Source organism: Corvus moneduloides, chromosome 1 (genome assembly GCF_009650955.1).
Source record: "Corvus moneduloides isolate bCorMon1 chromosome 1, bCorMon1.pri, whole genome shotgun sequence".
Taxonomy (NCBI): domain Eukaryota; kingdom Metazoa; phylum Chordata; class Aves; order Passeriformes; family Corvidae; genus Corvus; species Corvus moneduloides.
Window position 1 is genome coordinate 94,717,965 of NC_045476.1, and position 16,561 is coordinate 94,734,525.

The 16,561-nt window shown below is 40.4% G+C and overlaps 1 protein-coding gene across 14 annotated transcripts in view; it reads left to right on the top strand.

The window, feature by feature from the left end:
* The window catches only part of FHOD3 (formin homology 2 domain containing 3), a 377,817-nt gene that overhangs the window by 251,090 nt on the left and 110,166 nt on the right, over nt 1-16,561 (top strand). For all 14 annotated transcript variants that reach the window (XM_032118819.1, XM_032118873.1, XM_032118846.1 and 11 more), the window contains exons 7-10: nt 2,434-2,545; nt 9,275-9,369; nt 13,495-13,638; nt 15,539-15,771. In XM_032118819.1, the coding sequence (XP_031974710.1) occupies nt 2,434-2,545; nt 9,275-9,369; nt 13,495-13,638; nt 15,539-15,771 (584 nt within the window). The remainder of the gene's footprint in view (nt 1-2,433; nt 2,546-9,274; nt 9,370-13,494; nt 13,639-15,538; nt 15,772-16,561) is intronic.

Sequence of the window (16,561 nt, forward strand, 5' to 3'; positions counted from 1 at the left end):
GCAGGTTTTCTCAAAGCTAGTGTTTGTTACTGCAAGCAGAAAGCACCCATGGTGTACGCCCTCAGGGGAAAGCACCTCCACTTCCAGGGCACATTGAACTTACAGTGAACTGAACTTACAGCGTCCTTCTGGTACCAAAATGGGGAGCAAAGCAGCAAAACAGAGCTTTTCTAGTCACTCCTTTTCTCTGGTACTGCGAGTGGCATTTATTCCTTACAAAACTATCTGTTAGCAGATGCTGTTAAGCACAGGAAGCTGATACCTGCAAACAGCACCCGAAATCAGCCAGCTTGAGCCTTGGTTTGGTGCAAGTGCAGTGGGCTGCCCTGAGGCTTCACAGGATTTGCAGGATCTGCAGGGTGCAGAGGGACTTCCTCTTTATTGCAGCAGCTGCCATGGACAGCAGGCAACAATTTGAGCAAAGGTACTGCCAAAGGTTCTTCTTTTTGGAAGAAAAAGAGATTTTCAAAAATAGTGTTAAGCCCGGTGTGTCCCTCACTGATTGCTGTCAAATGGAGATGTATGGGAACTTTGCCATGCAGCATTTAGTGTAAGTGCACCCCCTTGTCACCATGTGGCCAAGACTTGAGGTTTTAAGAACCATCAAAAGTAATATCTAAGCTTTCCTTTCTAAGTAAAAAACCCTGATCAGATTAGAAGACAGTATGTAAATGGTTATCAGGGAAGTATGTTAATGGTAGAATAGTTCATAGTAACCTGATAAAACTCCTATTTACAAAATAACAAAAAAAAGTGGACACTTTTTGGAAATTCTTTCAATATTTTTATTAAACAATTGAACTTGATTCCTAAGAGACATGTCACTGCAGACCAGAAACACCATGGTATTGGCCTGGCAGCTGAATACACAGATGTACAGTGCAATTGTGGGGAAGTGATTTGTTCGGTTATCGGGTTTCAATTTCCTTTAATTTGTCTACCCCATGTATCTATGAAGTATCACTGCAGCAGTACAACTGCAAATTAGACTAACCAAGAGTTTTAAGGGACCTTGTCAGGTTTGTCACTGGCGTTTCCTGGCTGTAAGCCCTAAAATTCAACAATTTGATAACATATCAAGCCTGAAAAAGTCTAGATTCAAACAGCAGAATATTCTGCATTGCCAGTAGTGCCATTGCATGCATTAAGCTCAATTCTGCATGAGTGGGTAAACCCCAAGAAACTAGGAAAGTAGCTGGATCACTGTGGACACTAAACTGTGTGTTAATAGCGGCAAGCTGCGTTTTAGCTCATTACCTCCAAGTGAGCTCCAGTGCATGTCTGTGGGTGGCTGTGTGGGCACAGTAGCTTGAATCTATGCTGGTTGCACTTGCAGTCTTGTTTAGAATATAGACACAGTCACTGTCTTGCGACCATCTGTGTGTATCTATGAAATTATTAATAATGATTTTTTGCTTCTTAGGAGAGTTGTGTTGAGAGAACTTGAAAAAAAAATTGGGAATGGGAATTAGCCAATATTGACAGAAACTGTATAATAATCTATTATTTAGATTGAGAGTACAGCAAATTTGACCTGGAATCAATTCTCCCAATAAAAGTCCTCTCAGCATGTAAAAAAATGCCTATTAAAAAATCCTTCCCTCAAGTAGAGAGTTGGTTTTTCACATACCTATCATGCCAAGTAATCATATACTTGATTATCCCTAAAAATTCTTACTCGGCTCTTTTAGTCAAATGATCCTCTCAGGAAATGGGAGCTCTGTGGTGAAATGGATAGAATTTGGCTATGGATATCCAGTAGATCCATTTTAGTAATGCTAAGTCTTTGATGAACGCTCACTCTTAAGAATGTAAAAAAACCTGAGTTTGAAAACTTGAAGGCTGAGTGCTCAGTTCCAGTAGATCACACATTTTGTGACAGGGTGGGAGAGCTGGAGATTAAACACACTTCATCCCAGGTGGTGTTTAATAGTGAAGACCAATCTATTTAATAAATTAGGCATTGAACAGTAGCATTATAAGAAGAGAAGAAAGCATAAGGAGGAAATGATCCCATCATACAGCATTTAGACAGGATTAAAGGCTCAGAGTGAAAGGAGGAAATAAAGAAATGTGTTGAGAAATAAAGAAATATATGCTTTGTTAGCTCAGTAGGTTCTGTGTACATCAAGCTTTGGGCAGCAATGTTGGGGATATGCAGAGCTAGGATGTTCACCCTTTTGTTACATGTGGCAGTATTAAGCTTCCCTTTGGATTCATTGACTGCTGGGACTTCTCTAGGAGAGCACTGTCCAGTGAATGAAACTCTCAGCCAGCTGACTACCTTTCATTTTTTCCGTGCTGTCACAGATTAATCTCTTCCGTTCGTGTGCTATTACCAGATGTGGACTGCTGTCCTCTTGCCCAGTGTCATTTCACACATCTGGGAATGCTGTGGTTTGGAGAATGACAAGTCACACTCTTTTATTCCAGTTTCGCCTGGTGGTAAAGACAGCACTGAAGCTGCTGCTGGTGTTTGTGGAGTACACAGAATCCAACGCACCGCTTTTGATCCAGGCGGTATCTACCGTGGATGAAAAGAGAGGTGAGTAGCCTTACCAGGGGATTGCAAAATCCCAGCACTGCTGAGATCAAGGTGGCATTTCATCACTGCTTTCAGTGGTTTTAGAGTTGCTGTCATTGATGCCCGCTTTGTGCAACACACCCTTCGTTTCTTAAAAGCATATTCTAAGTATTCGTGTAATCTAAGGTTGTTTGAAGAATTAATTATAATGGGAAAGTGAAGAGTGAAAACTGAGGCACTTGACTGCCTCCTGGGGCACCAGAGTCATTGCTCTTTCCCTGCACCCACATGCAAAGTAAGCCCCCCCGTATCTTCTGACCTCAGAGGCTCCTTTGGGCAAGACTGTCTTTCCACTTCCTTCTGGGAAGCAGCAGTCTGATTTAGAAGAGACAATGATATCTAATCAGTGTAATCCCTTTGAAGAGAGAGACGAGGTCAGTAATAGTACAGGCTTTATAGTAAAAGCAAAACCATATGTTGTTACATTAAAATAAAGCCCTGGAGCAGATATTATACTACGAAATCTGTTACCCTTCAGGCTCATGAGAAATACTTGAATATGTATACTGTATTTTTTACAAATAAATAGAACAAAAATGGTTCTTTCTTGTTCTTCTCACAAAGCCATCGCTAAGCTCCTGGGGCATTCTCTCTTGATGCAAAACATTCCTTTGCCTCAAGGAGAGTTTTTGAGGTTAGGAGATCTATTGTTGTGGTCTCCAACATGGAGGTTGAAAGCAAGGTTCCCTCTGTGGAGCAACTGCCTCCATACTGAACTTGTCTGGGAGACCTGATATGGTAAAAGTGAAACAAGAAAATATTGGGGGCTGGGGAGAAAGCTTGTGCCAGAAATAGGAAAAAGGAGCCAGATTTTGCTTTCAGTTATCAGAATGGGTTGAAAAGAAAAAACCCAAATTATCTCTTATAGCAGGGAAGCAGGCAGGGGCAATTCAAAACAGTGAATTCTGCAAGTTGGCTTTCTGTTTTGAATTAAAACCAGTAAACCTTACAATGCCATAAGCATAAATATAATTACAATATTTGTGTACTTGTGAGCACCATGACTCATTTTTTCAGTCATTCTTAGTATTTCATCAGCTTTCTGAACTCACTGGTATTCTCAATATGTTCAAACTGCCATATATCTACTAACATGCTAGTAAAATCATTAAAGACAAAGGAGAACGGAGGACCCTAAACAAAGTATTGCCTTCTCTATCTATAGAACAGCCTTAGGCAATCATTTACATTCCCCAAAGTAATAAAACAACTTAAGTAACAACATAAGACTTGAAAAACTGATGCATGTAGTTAGATGAGCATATGTTAAGAGCATAATGAGAGATTTTACAGGAATTCTCATACCTGTGCTTTGGTGGATTATTTCATGGACTCTTGCAAATACCTTAGCCCAAATACCCAGTTTTTTCCTTCTTCCTATTTTTTAAATTATTTGCATTAAGCAGTTGTACTTAGCTACTTAAGAGATTTTTTTTTTCTGGTTTTATATTTAGTTTCCTTTTTAGGTCATCAGTGTAATATAGTCACAGAGTCATTTTGGTTGGAAAAGACTTTTAAGACCATCAAATCATTAACACGGCATTGCCAAGTTCATCACTAAGCCATGTCCCTCAGTGCTACATCTACATATCTTTTAAATACCTCTGGAGATGGTGACTCCACCACTTCCCTGGACAGCTGGTTCAAAAACCTGACAATGCTTTTGGTGAAAAAAAATCTTCCTAATATCCAGTCTAAAACTCCCTTGATGCAACTTAGGGTTATTTCCTCTCATCCTGTCACTTGTTAACTGGGAGAAGAGACCGACCCCTACCTGGCTACACCCTCCTTTCAGGAGTTGCAGAGAGAAATAAGGTCCACCCTGAGCCTCCTTTTCTCCAGGCTAAACAACCCCAGCTCCATCAGCTGCTCCTCGTAAGATGTGTGCTCCAGACCCTTCACCAGCTCTGTTATCCTTCTCTGGACACGCTCCAGCATCTCAATATTCTTCTTGTAGAGAGGAGCCCAAAACCAAACACAGGATTCAAGATGAGGCCTCACCAGTGCCAAGTACAAAGGGACAAGCACTGCCCTGGTCCTGCTGGCCACACTATTGCTGATACAGACCAGGATGCCATTGACCTTCTTGGCCATGTGGGCACACGCTGGCTCATGTTCAGCTGCTGTTGACCAGCACTCCCAGGTCCTTTTCTGCCAGGCAGCTTTCCAGTCAAGCTGCCTCCAGCCTGTAGTGCTGCACGGGGCTGCTGTGACCCAAGTACCAGGACCTTGCTGATCCTCATACAATTGCCCTCGTCCCATTGATCCACCCTGTCCAGATCCCTCCCTAGAGATTTCCTGCCGTCCAGCAGATCAACACTCCCATCTAACTTGGTGTCACCTGTGAACTGACTGAGAGGGCCCTCAATCCCCTCATTATCGTTGATAATGATTTTAAACAGGAGTGGCCCCAACATTGAGCCCTGAGGAACCCTGTGAGGGATCATCTGCCGGCTGAACTTAACTCCAGGCACTACCACTCTCTAGGCCAATCACCCAGTCAGTTTTCTACCCAGTGAACAGTGCACCTGCCCGAGCCATGAACAGCCACTTTCTCCAGAGGAATGCTGTGGGAGACAGTGTCGAAGCCCTTCACTTTTAGCTGTGGATGTGCTACGTTTTAATTTATAATTTTAAATTAGTGGCTTATAACTGAGAAGTACCTGCCTTGAAGGACTGATGAAACAAAACAGAAAAGCAGGAAAAAGCAATATGCCTTTTTTTGAACCATTGTCATAAATCTTGCAGGTATGTAATTAAGTTCAGCACTGCTTTGATAAAAGTTCTGTGTTTCATGTACATACAAAGTGATGAGATATGACATAATTCTTCAACATGTACCACACATGATTAACTTATAGAACCCCATATTAACTCAGCCTGGTTTCAAAGCGATCCCATCTGTGGTTTCTGTGTGCAAATACATCCATATGCAAACTGAAGTACAGAGATCCACAGAAGTACTGGCTTTACTCTGAGATACAAGCAGACCATAAGTGAATAACTGCATGGTCCTCATCATGTTGGGATTAGCTTCTACTTGCACTTCCATTTAGCTCCTCCCTTCTCCCACGCTTTCTTGTTTCAGAACTGCAGAGAAATTCAGTCTCTTCTCAGTTTAAGCATACCAGACTGCACAGGCTCTGGAAAGTGGAGCTGGCGTTGCAGTTTTCTGTCCAGGGCTTCTTTATCACAAGCATATTTTAGGACAGAGATTAAAGCCAAATGGCCCTCATTATCAGTTCTCTGCTTTCCCTGCCATTTCATTCATAGTTAGATTCCACTAAATTATTGCACATACTGTAGGTACGATGGAAGGATGTAAGTTCATTCACATATAAATAGCCAGGAGTACAAGATGTCAAGGTCTTTCCAAAAGTATTACTACCTTTCCATCCTATAGCTGCTGGAGACAGGTGCTCTCTAAGTTGGTGGCAGTTCTCATGCAAGGTTCTGCAAGATATTTCATGCTTTATACAAACTGCAGATCCTTTGTAGTTGTGAAGTCAAGATTTTGTTTACAACATGAACAGCATTAAAATAAATACGTAAAAACACTTCAAGAGGAAACTGAGAACAGAATGGAACTTCAAACAATGGGCAATGTTATTCAGAAAATAGACTGTATTAATTTAATATTGGTTTAATTGTTGCCGCCTCTGTGTTCTTTGTCTATACACCATGCATGGTTACTCGTAACACTACAGGTACCATCAGATTTGAGGCTTCAGCCTTTCTGTCAGAGTAGCTGTGATGAAGAGCTCTTCCCAGTGACAAGCCTCTAAAGGGCAGTCAAGCAGTTCTCATTTTACCCATTAGAAGGCAGGAGAACACACAAAACTTGATCTCTGCTGTTTCACTTCACTGAGCCTGTTTCATCACTCCCATCGATTTTGCCACAAGTCCCGTGTAAAAGTCATAACCTTATGGAAACATCCCCATCTGCTCCCAGAAAAATCACTGGAATGCTACATCATCATTCTCCTACATCATCATTTTTCTACATCAGGATCTGATGAAGAAGGAAATTCACCTATTCCCTAACTAGAATCAAGAGGAGGCAGTACTCTCAACGCCTTTGGCAATGCTGCTCCAATATGTACTAGATGAAACCTTTCTCTTCAAATGCTATTTTCCTCATTATGATCACAATCTGAACAGGTCTCTTTTCACTTTAAGCATACTGGACTGCACAGGCTCTGAAAGGGGGAGCTGTGAGAGGGGGAGCTGAGCTGGATCTGCATATGTCCCATGCTGTATGGATCATAGGTTGGAAACTATAGGTTCTCATTATATATGTGCAAGGAATATTAACCCAAGGACAGCAAAGCAGTAAGTTCATGGTGCAACTTCCACAGCAGAACTGCCTTATCCCAGGTGGGTAGTAGATGGCCTTACAGCTGTTTCCATGTTCACTTCTTGGCTGTTCAGATTGAGATCATAATGGAGGAAAAGCATTTTAAACAAAGATTTAACCTGGTACAAATTGGAGTAGCTCTGTCAAAGTCATTGATAGTACTGCCTCCTCCTGACTGTAGTTAGAGAACAGATGAAGAATTTGGAATTTAAGCCTAGATTTTGGAAGTTTAGTAGCAGCAGTGTAAAAGTTTTTGAAAGATAGGTGAGTTATTACAGGGCTGCCTTACTAGTAAGTGTGACTGATCAACAATTTTTTTTAAATTGTATTCTGAAATAAAATAGCAGCGTTGCTAGAAGAAAATTATATATCAGCATTGCAAGAAAACAGCAAGGTGACCGTGAAATTATTCTTTTATGATAATGAAGAAGTTTTGGGATATTCAGGGAAAAAAACAAACCACATGGATGCTGCCTAAAAATCAAATGAGGATTGTTCCAGTAAGAGTAGAACCTGCCTTCAAAAATAAAGGACTCTCACTGAATAATGCAGTGGATAAAATAATTATTTTTTAATGTTGATATCAACTCACTGTTTTTCTAAATGGCACTGTTGTAAGTCAGGCTTGCATAGTTTCCCCATTTTGTTTCTCTTTCCTATTTCCTTCCATTTTTCATTTTTTCACTGGAAACCAAAGGAAAACATTTTTGTAGTGAGAATATCATTCCTGCTGATCATATATAATTTGCAAACTGAGTGAATTTGTTCCACGTGACTTTTGAGCTTACACTGTACAAAATTCCTAACAATATAGAGAATCTGGTAAAGATGTGTCTAGTGGGTTTTCATTACAGACATGTATTTGAATTAGCACTTAATTAGTAATGCATATAAATACATCTAGCGAGCTGAGAGTGAATCCACTCCTCCTTTGATTTTGCTTAAGATAAAAAAGCCCTGATTCGGTAGTAAAGATCGGAGACTGTCTGAGAGGGGAATAAAAACGAGAAATATTGCTGTCTGCACATTCACTTTCAGACAGGTTTTTCCACACAGTGCACTGCCATTGCCTTGAAAATGCAGATCCTTGGTTAGCACAGATTTGATGTCTGTGTAGCAGGATACATGTATGATACCATCTTTAATAAACAAGAGCTGTTAGAGGGTAATGCAGAGTTTAGACCTCGGCGTGACTGATCAGCCAGTGACAGGCGGCTGTGGTGGCACATTTGCATTTTGCTGCCTGATTATACCTGAAGTCTCATCATCTGTACAGTGTTCAGGGGAGGGGGACTGTAGGAATACTCTGCATGTTTCCCTCTGAAACTGAAGGACAGTCACAGTTATGTTTGTGTAGTTGAATTGAGTATATCTCTAGGCTAAGCTCTCTGCTTAGTGCTCCTCACCTTTAACTTTACACCAAAAAAAAACCACTGAATGGCAGTCTTTCATTATTTATTTCAGTTTTCCTAGATAAAATTTGGTAAATGCAACCATCTTGCCGTTCAGTCAAATGAAATAGGATGGTTTTACAAGGTACCTTCCACAAGAGGCTGAGTCTGGGTGGCGTGTTGCTTGCCTGATGTTTTTAGCACGATAATTCACTAAACCATTAGGGTTTTGGTGTCAGATAAATATGCAAATTCAAATCAACATGCAAATCAAGCAAATAACTAAAAGCACAAATTTTGACCTTTCTTAGTGGAAAATGAGAGAATCATATCTGAAAGTTCTGTAGGTAGGTTTCCTATTAAAATAATTTGAGAAAGAACCACAGCAAAAATCTTTTCCCCCCATTGATCATTTCTTTTATCCAAGGCACATAGCCTGTAATTTGAGAAAACTGTTTCTCTGCCACAATATTTTGTTAACCTGACTTAGCTTAATGCAGCACAACTCAGCAACAGCCCCAGAAACAGGAGCATCAGGCACACTGAAAGCACAGCATGTAGGTCTCTGCTGAAGATTTATCGAAGCCTGTGTGAACCTATGATAGGCTGGGTAAAATTCCTGTCACCTGATTTTTAGAATTTTGGTGTTAATCACACTGTGCTAACAAAGCTTCCTTCATCATCGAGGGAGAGAAGTTGGTGCCTTCAGAAGGAGTCCACCTGCCATATTTTATATCCCTGCAATAGGTTGGACTGTAATTTTCACTGTCTGCATTAACCTTACTCTCAGGGGAGCAGGAGAGACTGTAGACAAAGCTGGATTTTTCCACTTGAAGTTCCACCTGGCCATGTACTCCAACTTGTGCTACTTCTTGGATGAGTGTTGTTGCAGTAGCTTTTCATTTTGATCACTGTAACCAACAGTTTCTGCTTTTCTTCTAGGAGCCAAGCCATGGTCCAACATCATGGAGATACTGGAGGAGAAGGATGGGGTTGATACGGAACTACTGGTTTATGCAATGACCTTGGTTAACAAGGTTTGTTTATGTTGTTAGCATGACTACTGCAGATAATATTAGTGTTTTCAATTGTATAGTGAACTTCCCTGTTGAGAGTATGTGACAGAGGAGACCTGTCATGGAGAATTTGCAGGACAAACTGTAATCGGTCAGCACACTCCTGTTACTTGTGCTGCAGCCACCCAGAGGCAGCAGCTGGGAGCAGAATTGTTATTTTGGTAGAAGTTGTGTGGAATTGTGGTCTGACATGGCTCCTCTCCCAGTGCTGACAACGCAGTGCTGAAGGAAAACGCAACAAGCTAACTCAACAGATTATCCAAGGGGAGAAGGAAGGCAAGTGCTGGTGGAAAGATCACATGCTCACAAATGCTTGCGTTGTGCACAGTTTTCTAGTTCAGATAGTTCAAATATTCTTTTTTTTGCTGCAAACTAAATATGATTAATTTAACAGGTCTGAGTGCTAGTAGGAGTGCTTCTGCTTAAAAAAGTAAGGTTAAATTTTTTCTTATTTCTTTATATCTTCTGGTGATGGGATTTACAAGTCATAGTTTTGCAGTCAAGTCAAATGTTTTCTGAAATACTGACTTATGCTATTGGGAGGGAGAAAATGGAAAGTCCTTTAAAGTTAGAAATTTATTAGTGTAAATTCCTTAAAAATCAGCATCCAGTCATAGACAAATCATAGGGGGGGTACTAAAATTAAAGACTCATTTTTTTTAAAAAGCACAGAAAGCCAGCATACTCTTGGCAAATAAAATAACTGTGTAGTTTATGGTTATACTTAATAGGGCAGAGTATTAGGAAATATTATTACTACTCATTTTATTCACTTGAAGATCCTGAGTTAGTTCATGGAGGTCATACACCAAGCTGCCAGCTTATTGGGCTCTTGGCTACATAATTGGAATTGTGGGTTGCTTCTTTGTTGTTGAGTTTTGGGGTTTTTTTGGTTTTTTTTATAAATTTATTTCTTAATGGCAGATATTTCCCAGCAAACATGCCTGAGAGAGACCAACCTCTCCTGGTGACATTACTGATCTTACTGTACTTATGCTTAGAGTCACCCTTGCTCCTGCTTCCATGGTAGTAAGGTTCCTCTTGAGTTTAAAAGACCACCTTACCTTGCTGCTGTAGTCTTTCTGAAAAGCATCACCAGTTATGTTTGCTTCTGTCTGTAGCTGCTATTAAAGCCAAGGTCACTAGTCATTAATGTCTCTGCTTTACACCTTGTTGTTTTGTGTACTGATTCCTCTTTCTGAAATAGTTCTCTTCATCATTTGCACAGTTGTAACCTACCTGGTGTTTGGCTTCCTTGAAGATTTTGTTCCCTGTGGACTCTTTTATTATCCTGTAGTTGATTCCTTTAGTCTGAGTTCTTCAGTACATTTAAAGCTATTTTTAGGAAGAGGTAGCTCTTTAAAAACATACATAAAGAAAAAGCATCTCACAGTCAGAGGCAAGGCAGTTATGAAGATCAAGGAAGAGAGGGATCCCACAAATCCACACTTATAATTATGATCTGGCTTATGGGCAGCTTTATGATGTTTTTAATGGGATATTTTTCATGATTATAGAGAAAACAGTAAGTAGCATGTAACAGTTGTAATTTTTTCCCCCACAGAGAATACGAAGAAGGCTCAGATGGTTTCAGCTTCTCTAGGCAAGGAAATGTCAAAATTTTCAGTGCAGGCAGAGTCCTCATGAAGGATTTGTCTTAAGGAAGCATGCTTGTACTCCTTTTTCTTTCTCCATGTATCCATTTACAGACTGTTTTTCTTCCTGCTCCAGAGCAGAAAATGCATCTACCCAGACATAAGAATTGCTCCTGTCCTTTTATCCTCTCCCTCTCTTTTGTTTATGCTTAACCAATTTACTTATGCTAATATTTTATTAACCCTCTCTTAATTTGTGAGGATTTAGGCATTCATGAATCTCTTACATGAGAGTGATCCCAGTGCAGATTCTTCTGGTTATGTATAGTTCCAGTATAACCTTTGTTATCATCCTTGCATTAGTTAGAAATTGAATATGATATGCTTTAGGCTCTGAAAGTGGATCTGTGAGTTTATGACAAATGGTGCAAAGGAAAAATATTTTAGTTCTATATTTTGGAGTTCAATTGCCCAGTTCTGGTCAACAACATGCAGTGAAACTTGGACTTACACTGCTGTGTGATTTAAAATTAAAATAACCAAATAAAAGACTGCCGACAAAACCAGTTGCTAGTAAATACTACCTTATGCTGCTGTTTTTCCAGTCTACAGTTTGCCTTACCTTGGATTTAAAAAAGCTATAGTTGAAGGTGGGTAATCTGCATATCAACATTAAGATGATTTCCTGTTATTTTTAGAAGATCTGACTGTTCCTCCACCCTTTTGCAGATAAAACATCACATCTTACTGTGCTTAAAGGCACTCAGGTTAGAATACTGGCTGTCTGTGTCTTTCATTTGGAGCTGAAAGCCTCATAGTTGAACACTTTTCTATTATAATATTTCCAAGTTAAACATCCAAGTTAAAGCTCCATTGAATGTGCGGTGTGATAACGCCATTTGCTGAATCCTCAGATTTTTACTCAGTGCTAGGTGTCAGTTTAGGAAGGAACAAAATAAATGTGGTATCTGTTTTCAGCACTGTTCAGGGTGTTTTAGTTTCATAGTCTTCAGTGGGTTCTAAACAGAGCCTTAAATACTGTCTTGGAAAGAGACAAATTCTTAATTAAAGCCTGAACATATAACCTTAACACTTAATTGATGTTTGTGCTAAGAATTCCTGTTGTAGTGGATTTCACCAGTCAATAGACCTGTAATGACTGAAGAAGAAAATGTTGCTGTGCTGTGTTTAGTTAGAAAAAAATTAAATTTAAAAGTACCTTGTTGATGCACATACTTCAGTGCCTCACATCACAGGAAAGAGGTGCTTTAACAGGACAGCTATGACAGCTGCCTGTTTCGCTCTCATTAGTCATGTAATCCAGACCCATTTTTCTGAATGTAAAGGTTCTTGGTGTAGGGAGGCAGCCCAGAGTGGCTGCTCTTATCTGCACTCTGTTGCTCAGAGCCACTTTGGAAAAGATGGGCTGTAGAAAAACAGCATTCACAGGGGGCAGTTCATCCCATCGCAGGCATGCCAAGATGTCACTCTCTTTGGAGAGGGCCTGTGTTTTGCATCACTTTCCTTTGCTCTTTCTCTTCTCTACTGGGAATATAGAAAAATTATTTCATTAATTGAATGGGAGAGAGGAAACTATTTCAGAGTAAACCTCTCTGGTGAGCTAATCCAGAAAAACTGTGTTGCTTCCAGCCTGCGCTCTCAGGTATTTTGCAGAACAGCTCTGCATAGACTGGTTCCTGTGGCGAGGTATGTGGTGCCCTGCAAGTAGGTTGCACGGTGTGTTCAGTAGTTTCTGCTCAACATGTGCAGGATTAAACTAATTGTTCTGCATCCTGCATAAGGAGCAGTAAAAAATCTGCACACACTGACTAGAAATGTGTAGCAAGCCGGAATCGGAGTTAAGGAGTCAGTGTACCTTTAATAAGACTTCTTAAGTTGAAAGGGAGGAGGAGAGGATTCACTATCTCTGTAATACAAAACAATTTGTGCTCAGGGAAGATGACTGCTGCTGCAGGTGAGGAGGACAGTAGGCACATGGTGCAGGATATTTCCTGCTATCCTGATGTCACACAGCTGTGCAATGGACTTTTTCTTCTTAAGGCTAAACTTACAGGAATCAGTAGGAACTGAGCTTTACTCTTTTTAGCTAAACGGGTTTTTTTTCCCTCCCTCTTTGTTTTTATCCCTGTGTTTGATGGTTTAACATTCTCTGTTCTTTAAGTCTGTACTTGAATGATGCCAGAAAGAATCCAGCTGTGTATTTTAAAGACCTACATTTTCCATACTTTTTTGTATGAAATAACAACATTGATTTGTTTTGCCAATTATTCATTTTTCTACACAGTGCACAGAGTTGTTTGTTAAAAGCTGTGCCACTTGTTTTTTATTTTCTATCAGTGTCTCTAATCCCACATCATGGGTTTTACTTGATTGAAATCATACATAGCACCACTTGCCACCCGCTTTTAAAATCCTTTGTTTAATTCTTTTCAAAACAAACAGATTTAAATGTTTTTCCTTTGATTCTTAGACTCTGTCAGGATTGCCAGATCAAGACTCTTTCTACGATGTGGTGGACTGTCTGGAAGAGCTAGGCATTGAAGCTATTTCACAGAGACACTTGAACAAGAAAGGAACAGACTTGGACTTAGTTGAGCAATTTAACATTTATGAGGTAACATAACATGCCCTGTTTTATGCATCTTGCAGCTTGTGCAAACTTCAAAGCTGAGAGGAGGGGGGAATGTAACCTAGGTGAAATTTGGTTATCTCTTCTATTTTAAAAGAAAAACATCTGGTTGCTGGAAATATTATGCACATTTGTATATGTGACCTGCTACGGTACGTAGCTGCGTTTTATCAAAGGCATTTCATATTAAAGCTGGGGCATAGTCCAAGGCAAACCAGCACATTTACTAGCCTCCTTTCTGCAACTGCTAGTTACACATTCTGAAGCAAGTAGAAGTTCTTTCCATGTGCAAAAGTTTTCAGCTCATGAAAAAGGTTCGGCTGGGCTCAACTTCACAGCTGTTCTGCAACTGAATATCCAACAAGTCCATGTTTATGAGTTTACACTGGACCAGCTCCTATGCAGTTTGCAGCAATGGAGTAATGGGTGACTCCACATTTACCACCTAGGTATAAAATAACTACTTCTGAAGCATTTATGTAAGGGTAGGATATCCAGTTTCTTAATAATTAGCCTCTTTTCAGAGTTTGGAAGTGTTGGAGCTAGGAGGTTTAGGCTGAAGTTGTAATGTAAATGGGAATTAGCGTTCTAATGTGACAAAATTAAATTACTTCATCTGTGCCTAAGTCCAGTGAAGGATTTGATAGATTTGATTCTCCATTTTCTCCATCCATGACTCTACACCATGCCACTTCACTAACTGTAGCAGACTTAAGCTTTATATACAGCAATTTTCAGGAAGAACCAAAATAGGAACAAGAGAACAAGAGGGCTCAATATGCTTTCTTTCTCTATCATCAGAGGCTTCCGTTTATAAAGCCCTTTTTAAAATATGCTGATTAAACTTAAAAGCAGGGATTCTTTTTTGTTAATGCTGTGTCTACTGAAAGACTTAATTGCAGAATTGGCAGTTGACTTAGTTGGGCACCAGCTTTTTTTTTGGTGACCAAACTAAATTTAAACATGTCTATGCAAGTTCTTCCTTTTTTCTGCCAATCTTGTTTTTTACCTGAAAAATCTCTTTTTCCTCACAGAAACAGATTTTACACCCTAAGCAGAAACATCTCACTTCCCCCTTTGGTTTTTTTACATCACTTCTGGAAAGAATTACCAGAGTAACAAGACTAATAGAAACAAGAAGATGGGCATTCTTCTGATCACATGCATTGCCTTTTCTGTGCCTCTGCCTGTTTGAGTGGATCTTGCTCATATAATGATTATTTAAATGTTAGGCTGCATTTCAGATGAGATCCATTAGTTACTATGTTGTTTCTGCCAGGGATAGCTCTCCTTATGTACCATATGCTAACACTTTGTTTCTATTAGAGGTACCTCACATTGGCACATCAAGAGCGTGCCGCAGCTCAAGATACTTGGCGTTGCATCCATGCTTTAGTCCTCTGATATTTCCAACACACTCTAGATGCTAAGTTCCACTTAATCACTACAAGTGTCATGTCTGAACATGAGGAAATGTTGAATCAGTCAATGCATGGAGTTTTTTCCTGTTGACTTCACTAAAGCCAAGTCTTCACCTAAGTATTCTGGAAGGAAATAAAGAGAACTGGTTGTCCAAGACTGCTCAGCTTCCTTGAAAATTCAGTCCCACATTAAAAAGAAAACAAACAGATTTGCAGATACATAAATGTGTTGTTACGGGTCCTACAGTGTTGTATGCAAGGCATTGTTATAAAATTCCACTTTTAGAGCTGCCACACTTCACTAATGGATAGACAGCAACTTTCAGGGATAACTGTAGAAATAGTGATACTAATTGGAGTTAATCTTGTTGAGACCAGGAAATTTTTAAGCCTGGGGTGTGAACACCTGTGGTAGCTGAAGCGACTGTGTCAGCAACCTCAGCCGACTTCCCTTTCTTTCTCAGGTGACACTGAGGCATGAAGATGGAGATGAGAGTGCTGAGCCCCCTCCCAGTGGGCGCAAGGATCGGCGGAGGGCCAGCCTTGGTGCTGGGGAGCGCAGGGGGCTGGAGCGCCGGCGGAGCCGCAGGCACTCGGCACAGAACGTCAAGAGCACTTTATCGGCCCCCACCAGCCCCTGCGGGCCCTCGAGCTTCGTGCTGAGCCACGGACAGCGCATGGAGGAGCTCAGCGAGAGGTAAGGGCAGGAGCTGAGGGATACTCCCTTCATCTCCCGTTACTTTCTGTTCATTGCACTTTATTAATATGACAGCCTTTTCTTTGTTTTCCTCTTTTCATTGAAATCAAAGTTAAAAAAGCAAAAGCATATTCAGAGTTAAAACACTGGCATAAAAAGGAAGTGGATTTGTAAGTGACTTACCTACATAGCTAAGTTCTTTGGCACCATCCATCCTAAGTAAGGGGACCCAAGCCACATAAGGTAGAGAATTTGGTATGGGAACTAACTCAGCTTAATTTCATCTGTTGACAGATTTTATGTTCACTATGTCCACATAACAGAAGATTGTAACAAGAGCATGGTAACTTTAATTCAGAGCTATTTGTCCTGTGTATGTTACAGTTCATTCTTATTTTTTTTCCTCCTTTTCATTCCAGCATAAATATTTGCCTTTGAGGCTACAGCATAGTAGTGAATATATCTAATGTTTTATAATTAGCAAAAGAGAAGCAGTAATGGGTAGCTGAGCAGCAGTCTGCAACACTGGAGTCGGTGGAAGTTGGTGTCTTTGCCAGTCCTATAATGGTTGGCTTAGGCTGTGTGCTGAGGAAAAAAAGGAGCTGCAGATCCTCAGCGTGTCTGACTGCTGCACAAGAGGGCTGGAATTAATTTCACCAAAGTTAGATGTCTGATCAGCTCTCATCTCTTTGATGTCAGTGGAGTGCAGCAAGCACTGGTGGGCCTTCAGTTATCTAATGTGTTCTACACGCCTGAAATTTCAATCAGATGAATCATGCTCTGAGACCGG